Source organism: Porites lutea, chromosome 6 (genome assembly GCF_958299795.1).
Source record: "Porites lutea chromosome 6, jaPorLute2.1, whole genome shotgun sequence".
NCBI lineage: Eukaryota > Metazoa > Cnidaria > Anthozoa > Scleractinia > Poritidae > Porites > Porites lutea.
In genome coordinates, this window is record NC_133206.1 from 1,232,501 (window position 1) to 1,245,000 (window position 12,500).

Here is a 12,500-nt window from a genome sequence, read left to right on the forward strand (position 1 = left end):
TCATAGGAAAATAGAAGAAAAATAGAACCAAAAGAAATCCCTAGTTGTTTTACCTCACCTACTTGTTGTATTTACCTGGCAACTTGAAATTTTAGTGACATCCCTCAGTATATTACATGTACCTGTACAGACAGTATATTAATGCATTTACTGCTAGTCAAGCTGGAACTCTCATTATCCTAGTTTTCCAAGCTGAAACTAAACAATATTCAAGAACTTTATGAGATAAAACTCAGGGTGCGACAAAAAATAAAAATATTAATTTCTTGTTGTTTTACAATGCCATTTTATATTTTCTGTATGTTGTTAATAACCAGGAGAAACAATGAATGGGATGCTACTTCTAACTGGAATTTTAACAACACTGGTAAGAGTTACAAATTTTGTATTTAATATTATTTAATTAAATTAACTTATTTATTTTTGCATTTGTACATACATGTAGCTTGCAAATACCTCTATGAGGGCCCCAGTGGGCTGGATAGTGATTTATCCAGTGGATAATGCTATATATATGCCTTTAGTACTTATTAGTAGGCAGGTGAAAGAAAGTCCCTCTTTAATTATAGACAGCAAGAAATTTATGAATCAGTTAATAGAAAGTGTTGTCAGTACAATGATTTATCACAGATCTGCGACACCTAAGATGTAGACCATTCAGTTTTAGTTCTTCTTTGTCATGTGACATGAAGAAAAAATAAATGTTAAATAGGAAAGTTGGTTTACGAGCTGGCTTTTCCATATTGCTTTAAGGCAGATTTTGTGCTCAGAGTATAATGAAACTCCTCAGTGGATAGATATATACGTACTTAACAACATAGACTGGCAACTCTCGTTTCCTATTTGACAGCAGTGTCTGTCATAGGGAAATTGACTGATCTTTCTTGTTTCATATTGTCAACATTCTTGAATAACATTACTTTTTATGCTCTTTTTTAGGCCTTGCTCTTTAAACATGGCAAAAGGGAAGACCTAATACAATATGGTTAGTACATGTACATGGAATGTATTTTGAAACTGTAATTATCCTACTGTAATGCAAACACAAAACTTTGAGACACTTCACAGAGCTGAGAGAACACTAAAACTGACGTAAAAATGAAAAAGGTTCTGTCTTATCTTCCATACACTACCACAGTTAAGCTCCAGAACATTTTAGTGATACACTTAAATAATTGTTGTACATATTAAACATTATTAATGTGTTAAATTGATAAATACATTGTTTAAATATTTTTAATACTTTCATTTGAATACCTTTTAGCCCCCGTAGTTTTAAAACAAACAGTTGCTCGCGAAATATCAAGCACAAATAACACCTTGCTAAGGAAACTGAACATCAAACTTATACAGGTACTGTAGACGATTTACTTTCTAAAAAGATTCACTTTGTTGGGGTAACACAATTGCTGGTAACCCATCCAGTAGTTCACTTGGTGGCGAACAAATACTGAAGCCTGACGGAAACCAATAATTGAGATAAATATAACAACTGGCCAGAGGCAAACCAGCTGGCTATTTTACAAGCATGACCATGAAGTTGACCTGGGGACTACCAAGAACAAATCCAGCGAGAGGTTAGGGTGGGTACTGACCTTGGGGCCTCTAGATTGTAATTCCAGCGCTCTAACGCTCAACCACGCTGCGTGCATGGAGACTTCTCCTGTTTTCTTTGTTATTGACGAATCCAGTCCTTGTGTTGTCATGTGAAGGCTCATTCACGAACAAAAAAACTTTTTTGGCCCTGTGGGCCGACCCTCTTTCAGTCAAAACATATTAATTGGAGTGGGCACTCGGGGTACCTCCCATCGATCCACTACTGTTAAATGGCGTTTATAGTGTTGAGAACTGGATATTTTGTTATTGTGACTCTGGGAAGGCGTCTTTAAGCCAAAATCCAAACAAAGTAGTTAACCTGGAGTCTTATTCGGAATGCGGTAGCTCGAACTCTAAAGGAAAACGAAAATCAGTTCAAGTTAGCAGGGGCTTGAGTTATCGGGGTCAATTGCAAAATTCAATTGGCTATAATAAAAATTGATAGTTACCGACTTAAGTGCAAAGTGCAGTGCAAATTTAACCTTATCTCATTAGAAACGGTGACATGATTAGGCTTTTTTTTATGATAAAACCTGATCTGTTCGTTGCACCAATTAAATCGATTTATAGTGTTGACCAGGGTTAGTTTTAGTGTTTTGACCGATTATACAGAAAGAAAAGCTATCGGATGGCATCCAAGTGATTTAAAAGAACCAGAATTCGAGTTATCGGGATAAATTTGAGTGACTACTAGAGGGAAATGAAATGTAGTTCGAGTTAGCGAGGAATTCGAATTATCCGAGTTCGAGTTAACCGAGTAAAAATGACTGAAAATTGGGATAAAATCCAGGGGAAATTAGACTTAGCTCGAGTTAGCGGAGAGTTCGAGTTATCGGGGTTCTACTGTAAGTTGAAATATTTGCTGTATTTCTTTCTGCAGCGACTTGGTCTGACCTTTTTGAAACCGAGAGTGGCATCTTGGAGGTAAGCTTAAGTTCATTTCCTAAATGTGATTTTTTCTGTCTTGTGCTTTGTTTGCGGCACAAACGGACTCAAGGTTTCTCACCTCAGTGTTCGGTCTCTCAAAAATAGCGAACATCTTACGGGATCTTACAAAGACTTCACCAAGTGGGTTTCAACAAATGTGGTTTAGCTTGCAGCTAAAGAAACTTAGATCAGTGATAATTTGTGTGGCCTACAGGCCTCCGAGCTGTCCTTGACAGTGGTGTGTTTTGCGGAAGACTTTATCTCTTCTTATTCTGAGGCGTTGCTAACGGCTGTACTTCGAAAGGACATAATAATCGCAGATGATCTTAACTGCAACCTACTGGTCAACTGGCCGGGGTTACCGGCTGTTTCGATACAAAGTGGTTTCGATACAAGTTTATTCAGTCGCCGACGTGTTAATTGTTTCACGTGCTCAAGGAACGAAGAATATTTACGCAAAATGTTTCCTTGTTCAAATGCAAGCTTTACTTGAAGTGATCGAAATTTTTGTGGAATTTCACTGCTTGAGTTTGTATCGAAGCGACTTGTATTGAAAAGACCAGTTACCCTCGACTACCCTAAATCCTGTGCCTTAACTGTGTTCGGGAGTTTGATGGGTCTGTCTCAGCTTATCCCACTATTTTGACGTTACCCTATAGTCTCTAATATTGGTCTAGTACGGCACAGCAATGTCCTTACAACCACCATCAACCATTTTCTTGTTCACTGCTCTCTCTGTTTGAAAATACCAATACCCAAGCCAAGTGTTATAACCACCAGGAGCTATAAGAATTTTGATCCGGAAAGTTTCAATGCAGATATCTCCAAGGTCCCTGGAACACACCCATTGTTTTTGATCTTGTCGACGATAAAGTGGAATGTTTCAATAAGCTGTTCCTGGAAGTGTTAGATGAGCATGCACCTATTAAGACTTTTAAGATCGGACACAAGTCTAGTCCAGAAATTACGCCCGAGATTATGCGGGAGTGAGACAAGAAACTCAAACTTGCGCGTTGGACTGGTCGTTATGGTGACTGGAATATCTTTAGAACATTACGCCAGGTTGTCAAGTCAGATCCGTAAAGCGGAAATTTTCAGAATGAAATATCCTCAAACAAGGGAAACACGTCGTCAATTTGGAAGAATCATCCGTCAATGTCTGTCATCTTCCAGAGGTTCAAGCCTTACTTAATAACTTTACAAACAACACTAAAAAAGAACCTTTCAGTTTTTCAAGGGCTTTGAAAAACTGTTAGGCTAATAAGTTTTCAAAAACCACAATAGCAAACCGTTTCAATCTTCTTCAAGTTTGTCCATCTGTGCCTCCTTTGTATTTGCTGTGGTACTTCTACTTCCTTTTCATAATTTGAGCAGCTTATGTTTCACTCAATTTGGTAGCGATTCCCCTTGTGGGTGTACCTCAGTCAGAAAGTAGTTAATGAATTTAAGAAACCGTTTTCTCTTTGTATTTGTTATTTCTAACCAGATATCAAAGGGGAAGTCGTTCCCTGATGTACAACTTGGAAAATCCATTTTCTCAACAACAGGTAGTCGCGAAATATGTATCAAGTGTTGTATATAACAGTCATATTTCTCGCAGAGAGAAGTCTATGTGTCATTCGCCTTTGAACTGCAAAATATTTGTAGATTGGGGGGGGGGGGGGGGGGGGGTATGGGAAAGGAAAACAAATCATTTGGTGGCAGTAAGTTGATCCTAATCTGATAGAACAACAGTCAGACTAACGCTAGCATGAACCTTGTATGTGTTTTTTTCCCTTCATACATGTACAAGACATTAAAAAAGGAAGTTGTTCAAGCTGTGACTCATCATGTGCGATTTATTTTCGGCTGTTGAATGCCAGTCTTGATAAAAAAAAATAATGTGAATTACCTGATTCTTCAAGTAGTGAATACAATTTTTAAAACTAGGTAATTTAATTGTTATTATATTCGGGAAAACGAGGTATGTGTAATCTTAAAAGTTTTGGTTGGTGACAAGCTAATGCAGCCTTTTATACTTATTTAAATTCTCAGAATAAATCTCTCAACAATACTGCTGTTTTTGGCAAAGGAAAAGTAAGTGATGTACATTGTACGCGAGCAAATGAACTGTTTTGCTGAGCAAGAAAAGGCCTTTCTAGAGCTGCTTGTTTTATGACTTTCAATAAAAAAACCCCATGCAATCAAATTTAATTTAATGAGGTTTAATGGGGGGTAACAAACGGTAGTGACAACATTAATAAACTTGTGGCCCAGCTTCCATGCATGTGTTCTTTAATTCGCTTTCTGACTTGATTGACTTAATTTTCTGAAGCTCTCTCTTCTCTTATTTCTTAGAAACATTTTTAGAACCTATTTTCTCACATGACTCCCATTTTCTCCTGCATGATTCAGGAAGAAGAGTATGACATTCCTGAAGAGCTGGAAGATGTTATTGGTAGGTGCATGGTATTGATATTCTAGTATACGTTATCTGGTATCATGATATTGGAAGAACTGTTAACCAGCTCTCTCACCATTGACCATTGTTCAATTTTGTTATAGAGAAACTTCTTTCTGGTCTAAAGGATAAAGACACAGTCGTAAGGTGGTCAGCTGCGAAAGGGTAAGAGTTATCCACCTGAAAAGTCAAGGTGTCATCTTCAGGGCCGATTTGCAGTGCTGCATTTCTTTACAAATTACGAAGTTTCAGCTGCGGCAATGGCGATTGCAGCAAAAACGCCATCAGGATCAATTTTGCACGTTCATCACACTTTTTGGTACATTTCTTTACTATCGCTGTATAGCCGTTTCGTACGGGTACCACTACGTGCTGAAGTTTTCTCATACGACTACGACGATCAATATTCTTTCCCTTTTCTGACTTGATTGCGGTTCCCAAGAACTAAAGGAAAATTCCGCTACATTTGACATCTTAAGTAAGTTGGAATAATCGTGACAAACTTTGAAAGAACCCACATCCATTTTGATATACATTTCCTTCCTCTGCCGCCGTTATCGCTAAAGCTCCCTATTATTTTTGTTTGGTGACTTAAGGTTTTGGTTTTGCCAAGTGTATATTTTTTATACTATTTTTATTGTGTTTTAACAGGGTTGGTCGAATAACTGGCCGGCTACCTCAAGAGTTAGCTGATCAAATAGTTGAAAACGTGTTAGAGTTGTTCAGGTAATGAGGGGACAAAACTTTTTGGCCACGATAAATGAAAGCACGTAATACTACATCGCAACTCTGAATGTAGAACCATAGCCATTTTTCTTCCTTGAAATAACTTGTTCCAGTTTAAAGGGGTTATGCAGTCATACTTTTTGCCATCCTTTTTCAAAAGATAAAACGTCACCGCATCGAATGAATTCCAAAAACTAATGGTCGGGTTTTGTTATTTACGACTATTGATGAATTGAAACTGTTTTGTCTTTTCAATAAACATGTTAGTCACAGATTTCAAGTTTCTCTTCAGTATTTTGTGCTTTATGACTATCTCAACTTAATTCAGAGGAGATTCTGTGAACCAGCTAGGGTAGATTAGTGTACAGAAATGTGTCACCAAAATGTTTATTGACAACAGAAAACAGTTTTAAATCATAATAACATTATTTTGCATTGCAAAACCGTCTTTTTTAATTTGTTTTTTAGTTTCAGAGAATCAGACTCGGGTTGGCATGGAGGTAATTTATGAGATCTACCTGATCTTGCTTTTTAAATACAGTGACTTGAAATTTCATCTGACCTAGTTTTAACTATCGTTGTGAATCTCAGACACTACCGATATTAAATCATCCTTTATAGTTGTATAAACGTAAGGCTGCTCAATCTTACATTTACCTAATCGTGGACTAAGTAGTAGCTGATTTGCTGTCTGCCGCTTTTGTCACCTTTTACTCAGGGTGTTTAGCTCTCGCTGAGCTCGGCCGGAGAGGACTTCTTCTTCCTGATAGACTGCCTGAAGGTTTGTAACTTTTTGGAAAAATTTAAAATCGATTTTGCAATGCCAATTTGGCAATATACGTTAAGAAGTTTTCTTTTTTATTTTTATTAGTGCGCTAGTATAATGTGCCGGGTTGTTTTTTCCTCTTTCTGGTAATGATTGGAGGTGCTGGAACTGAACCATAAAACCAGCCTTCTTTCTTTCTACTGTGCATAAGTTGATTCAAACAAATCCTCTCACTGTTTTAAGTATTAATGACTTTCTTTATTGTCATTTTTTAGTTGTCCCTGCTGTACTGAAGGCTTTGGCTTATGAGGAGATGAGAGGATCCTATAGCGTTGGTAAGTTATATGTGACTACAGTATTCACATTTCAGGAAGGACAAGTGTTTTAACTCGCTTTGGACATAATGCCGACCGAATTGATGTAGGACATGTTCAAATCAAACTATGATTTACCTTTAGCTGTTGCTTGTTGTAAAGATGGAAAATGTAGCAAAATGTTCCAACGTAATAGTAACAACATGAGTGGATTGAGCATGATCGTCCGAGTGAACGTAGTCTTGAGTAGGACTGTTATTGACAGTGACTGTTTCGTAGTTAGAGTCCGTCAATAAGTCGTTTGCAAGGTACCGGTAACTGTTGACTGCGATTCAATGGCGTTTGTTCTAAGTTAGTAAACCAGCTTTTTATGCAGAGTCGTTGACAGTAGTCTGTAGAATATGTACAATGTAATACATGTCGCAGAGTCTCAGTCGATTTGATGCTTCGTCTGTCCTCCGCTTTGTTTTTGTCCTTGGCATTAGTAATTAGTCGTCGTAAAGTGGTTATCGCTTTTTGTGCAACGTGTATGGTATATTGTACGACTGTAATACATGTGCGAAGGTTCAGAGGTGCCTCTGATGTACGGTATAGTCTCTGTCGTAACAGGGCCAGAGTTAACGTTGGTCTGAGTGTTGGAATCAGTGTTACTGTGAGTGTTTTGTCGGACAAAGTCCGCGTTGTAGCAAACAACATATTATAGAACTCTCCCACACGCCAGTGCGCTGGAAAAAAAACATGCGATTTACAGGCAATATGGGCTTTTGATTCCCTTTTTCATGCCCACTTCAGCATTTCAGTTAGTTAATAATACCAAATTAAGGGCGATTACCATCACTAAGAACTGGAGACAGACCTGTCTAGCCCTTAAGAAAATTTCGCTATTCATCAGAGCTATCCAGGGCAGATCAGTCTATCACGGCAGTGATGGTGTTTTGGCGAAAACTCTCGAAAAAAGTCAATGTCATTTCTGGTCGGTTAATTGTGACGTTAGGTAAGCTCCCTAAGAGTATGTTGACCAGATTCTAGCGATTATCTTCTTGTTATATAGGTAGCCACGTTAGAGATGGTGCTTGTTATGTTTGCTGGTCTTTTGCCAGGGCTTATGATCCTAAAGAGATTCTACCTCATGTACACGAAATTGCCAGGTATGACTGACTACATCGCGCATGCCATGCTTGCCCTTCTTGCAAATGTTCTCATGAACATCGAGCCTTAAAAACACGACTCGAGAGGCAAAAGCGAAATATCTGGGATTGGTGGCTCGGCACTAACTAAAATGGTATTTTACATAATATTGATTTTTTTGTTCCATCCTTTTTATCTTTCCTACTTTGTAAATTAGTTTTATATTCGCGGCTGCATATAACGCTTCTATTTATTGATTATTGTTTATAAGAGGGCCATTAGGTTATAATTTGCATAAGTGTCAAATGCCGCCCTCCTCAAGAATCTTACGACTACTATTAACTCTAGGTGACGTTTTGTATTTTTTTTTTCTTGTTTTCACAGCTCACTCGTTATCACTGCTTTGTTTGATCGAGAAGTGAACTGCAGAAGAGCAGCCTCCGTGAGTCACACTTTTTTCTTTTTTGGGTTTCTCTTTCGACTAAATGCAGTTTGTGGGAATGTAAATTCATAAAATTTTGTTTAGCTAAGAAACACCGAGGAGTGCATAGTGTTTGTGCGTGCAGATAGAGCTGGAATTAGAGTAAAGTGGGTTTTGAGGGGAGCAGATAAACCGGAGTACCCGTGAACCTATAAATCAGAACCTATCAGAGCGACGGCTGGTAAAATAGGCAAGTAACCTCTGGTTCATATTAAATCACTCTGGTGGAGCTAAGCAAGTACTCCACCATTGCTCCCTTCTGCGCGTGTTAATCACATCCAACAATCAAGACGTCATTGACGAAAAAAGTAGCTGCAATCACTCCATCCGTTTGTGCGGGAACCTTTGGTCGAACAAAATAAATAAATAACTTGAATGAAGGAATAAACGAACGAACGATTGGACCTTGGACTTACGTTCTAGTGTGTTTGGATTTAGCCCGGTGGTGCTAACTCCAATTGAGTTGTGCTAATGCGACGCATTTGTAATGTGATTGTACTTTTATCCTTTTAAGGCTGCTTTTCAAGAGAATGTTGGAAGGCAGGTAAAGCGGGTTTTGAGCATTTTCATTTAATCGAAGAGGTTTCATTCACATTTCATTCTAGACTGCAAAACAGTCGGTTTACTTTTTTGGAAATCGATCAGTACATGTCGCGAAGCGCCGTTGTGATATTTTTGCGCGAAGCGAGTGGGCCTCACACGCCGGATTGGCGTGTGTTGACCTCTCGCGCGCGCGTTTTACCCTAAGCAAAATATGGGTTGTTTTGCAGTCTAATTTTACTTATTTCTACCCTCACTTTTCATGCTCTTTGTTTGTGTGGCCGCCTGTAGGAGTTCTGCAATGTTTGTGATAGCCAGTCAGTCAGAATATCTTTTAAGTACATTTGTCAACAATCTGTGCTTGTCTCTATCCATTTCATTATGGTACCCTGTTCCTCGTTACAGTAACAGCGCGTACATTTTCTTTCGTTTTTAGTGTACTTTTCCTCATGGCATTGATATTCTAACACTGGCGGATTATTACGCGGTTGGGAATAGAGTCAATACTTACCTGAATGTTAGGTGAGGCCTTAGCAGTGTATTAAACACTCAAGAACTGGACCCGAGGAAAACAGATCATTTTGTTTCCCTCGGCAGATTTGCGGGACACAACATCTTGTCGGGCTCGCCTATTTTTAACGGTAGATGCCACAATTGGTAATCAAGCCTTTAGTCGTGAATGTTGTAATATATTAAGTTATAGTAAGGTGAAAATTACGTTTTTGAATAGTGTTAGAAAGAACGACGTTGAAGCCCAAGTTGAACTTACGTTTTAAAAGTCACCTGTCACCTGTTATTGATGTATCAGTCAAGAAAGACTGTTTGCTAGTTTATACACTTAAATTTTTCAAATTTTGGCGGGCCGGTGGGGTAGTGTTGTGGTAAGAGAGAGAGAGATTAGAATTCGAAAGGTCAGGGTTCGACCGTGGATTGCGATCTTCTTTCTTTTTAATGGAAACACTCTCATTATTGGGTCAATAATTTTCTAAGTGTCTTAAAAATGGCAGTGACCGTTTACGAAAGGGAAATTATCGTCGCGCTATCCATTCCGTGTTGTAGACTTTCGCCCTTGAAAATCCCGTTCTTCCGACTAGCTGTCCCTAGGGTATCCTTTGATGCGAGGGATCAGTCATTAGAAAAATCGAAGTGACCATTGTTACCTCGAAGTAACCAATGAATGATAGCGTGAGCTGTTGGGAAAACAACATTTATTTAATGAATAGTTATCTATTTTTTTTCTTGAGATGGGCTAAACTTTGATTCGTTTCTTTCTTTTATTTTCAGCGTGTCTATAGCACGATTCAAGGAGTATACTCGCGCGTTGATAAACAATTTAGCAGACATCAGATTACAACACTGGGACGGGTAATATGCTGTTTTGCTGTTTGTCTAAGTCTGCCTGGGTTGAACGTTAACCCTTTAAAAAGAACAGGCCTATTGAGGGAAAACATTTATGTAAAGACGAGGCCTCAGATTATAGCGTTTTTTTCTTTTCGCTCAAAAGTGAAGAAATATCGTAGCGCAACTCGGTGAATAAGCCCTGTTTTGTCCGTATTGCTCAAGTATGTATCTTACGATTATTGTAGTTTCATATTAAATAGCTAACAAAACGTTGCCAATCAATAGTTTCTTAAGGCGTGCTTCTACGCCAATCTTTCTCCACCACAGGCTTCGCTCCTTCGATGATTTCTTGTCAGTAGAGGGCGAGATCGATCACCAGCGCTATCCAGTTTCCTCAATGAGACTTTATTTGACATTTCTTATTGCTCTTGCATGATTTTGTTTAGGAGTGTTCGTGAACTTGCATCACAAGCTTTGCATAACCTGACCCCCGCAGATCCAGAGTTCATGGCCAAAATAGGTAATACAGAAATTAATTTTCAACAGTCAAGACAGTTGTGACGACGTTATGTGCAGTTAAAGGCCTATTTTAACGGCTACTATTTCTTTGTTTCTTTTGCTTTGATTAGTTTTTCCCAAGATGCTTTCACAAACCAAGAATATTGATCTGAACACTCGCCATGGCAACATTCTGGGCTGTGCTAAAGTAGTTCATGCCCTTCTTCTATATGCTCGACAAATTGGAAGGTATACCAATCTGCTAACCTCGCTAGACTAAATAAAATGGCATAACCTAAAGCAAGTTTGGTGCACGCTATTGTGAACACTTTTTCATTCCAGTTAAGCGGGTTGAATTTTTCGTATGAAGTCCCAAGCCGTTATACGTTTTCTCAAATGAAAGAATATCGTTTGATACGGAAATGCATGATTCCCATCTTGTCAATTTGAACCGTTACTAAACGCGATTTCGCTCTTGCCGACTCTAAGTATCCAGCATTCATAAATGCAAGCGTAAGCTTTTGTACGATAACTAAAATGTTATAATGTGTTTCCTCTTTCAATTTGTATCCGATGTCTTTCACAAGAACGTAGGTCATGAATGCAGGGAAAAGATAAGCGGAAGTACTCTCGGGCCCTCATTAAACTGTTCTCATGAGCTTTAAAGATGACTTTTGCCGACGTTAGGTTTACTTATAAACCCTTTTTTGGGATCCGTTAAATGTTTTTTTTTTTACATGAATTTTTATTCTGCAGATCCTTGCCGGATGTTCTTGACCAAGAATGCTTTGATGGATTAAAGGACATTGTGCCTGAGGTAATAGAGAGCCGTGTGACGATTTTTGCCACCTCTTCCTTTAGCGAACTTTCATCTTGTAGAGTATATCTTTGTCACAGATTTTAACTAAAGTTATTTCTCCCTCTGTTTCAGCTGACAGAGGCAAAGCTTTTCAGGTGAAGTATTTTTTAGTCTCTTTTCTTGCCATCTTCAATCCTCACTTTCTATTAAGAAACTACCCTCTGACTCTTCTCCGGCCGGAGAGCCAGGCCTCTTGGAAGCCCCAGGGAGGTTGGGGAGAGGAATATAAGAAAGTGCGCGGGGAACTATGGGAAGGGAAAAGAGAGTTAGAGAGGTCTGTTTGCTTAATTATTTCTATTTTAAATAAAATACCTATCTGGAGCTGCCTCCTCAGAGGAGAAAGTTACCCACCTGCCTCCAGTCTTGTTACTTGCCTTACTGGCTGAACCGGCTTTGCTTGTCTGTATTTTCATTATTCGTCAGCTTTATTTGTTAAATTGTTTTCCCCCCTCAGGGGCCTTGGAGGCGAGTTCATGCGTCAGGCAGGTACGCGGTCTAATAACTAATACGATTACATTACAGGGTTGTATTATTATATGTGCACACTATTATCCTTTGAACACATCATTTTTACTCTGCTGAGAATCCTTAAAAGTTCTGTTTGTTCTTTCAGTTTTGTCTTATCTTATTTTTCTTTTTTAGTTTGTCATCTTATACATAGAGTATCGATATCTGGACTTCCTTGGCATGGCGATAAAATAATTGGTAGGTGCTTTTAATTTGCAAGTTGTTTTGCCTTGACCAGATTAAAGCGCGAGTGACTGAAATCCGCTCTGAGTTCTAGTCTCGTAATTCCCAGCATTTCTAACGGTGATCTTGTGTTTTTTGCTGAGTAAGCTAATTGTTAACTTTTGTAGTTCTTTTACCTTGAGGTATTTGAACTG

General features: G+C 38.6%; 2 protein-coding genes across 2 annotated transcripts in view; one reads left to right on the plus strand and one right to left on the minus strand.

Annotated features, from left to right (window-relative positions):
• The window catches only part of LOC140942370 (uncharacterized), a 333,944-nt gene that overhangs the window by 299,309 nt on the left and 22,135 nt on the right, over nt 1-12,500 (minus strand). The gene's annotated exons all lie outside the window — the stretch shown is intronic.
• The window catches only part of LOC140940447 (tubulin-specific chaperone D-like), a 33,103-nt gene that overhangs the window by 6,266 nt on the left and 14,337 nt on the right, over nt 1-12,500 (plus strand). Inside the window, exons 8-29 of the mRNA XM_073389424.1 lie at nt 318-367; nt 940-985; nt 1,265-1,353; nt 2,477-2,520; nt 4,010-4,070; nt 4,873-4,960; nt 5,068-5,128; nt 5,615-5,689; nt 6,158-6,189; nt 6,408-6,470; nt 6,731-6,790; nt 7,821-7,917; nt 8,282-8,339; nt 8,893-8,922; nt 9,355-9,440; nt 10,203-10,283; nt 10,706-10,779; nt 10,889-11,006; nt 11,514-11,574; nt 11,689-11,711; nt 12,071-12,102; nt 12,259-12,321. Coding sequence (XP_073245525.1) covers nt 318-367; nt 940-985; nt 1,265-1,353; nt 2,477-2,520; nt 4,010-4,070; nt 4,873-4,960; nt 5,068-5,128; nt 5,615-5,689; nt 6,158-6,189; nt 6,408-6,470; nt 6,731-6,790; nt 7,821-7,917; nt 8,282-8,339; nt 8,893-8,922; nt 9,355-9,440; nt 10,203-10,283; nt 10,706-10,779; nt 10,889-11,006; nt 11,514-11,574; nt 11,689-11,711; nt 12,071-12,102; nt 12,259-12,321 — 1,392 coding nt within the window. The remainder of the gene's footprint in view (nt 1-317; nt 368-939; nt 986-1,264; nt 1,354-2,476; nt 2,521-4,009; nt 4,071-4,872; nt 4,961-5,067; nt 5,129-5,614; nt 5,690-6,157; nt 6,190-6,407; nt 6,471-6,730; nt 6,791-7,820; nt 7,918-8,281; nt 8,340-8,892; nt 8,923-9,354; nt 9,441-10,202; nt 10,284-10,705; nt 10,780-10,888; nt 11,007-11,513; nt 11,575-11,688; nt 11,712-12,070; nt 12,103-12,258; nt 12,322-12,500) is intronic.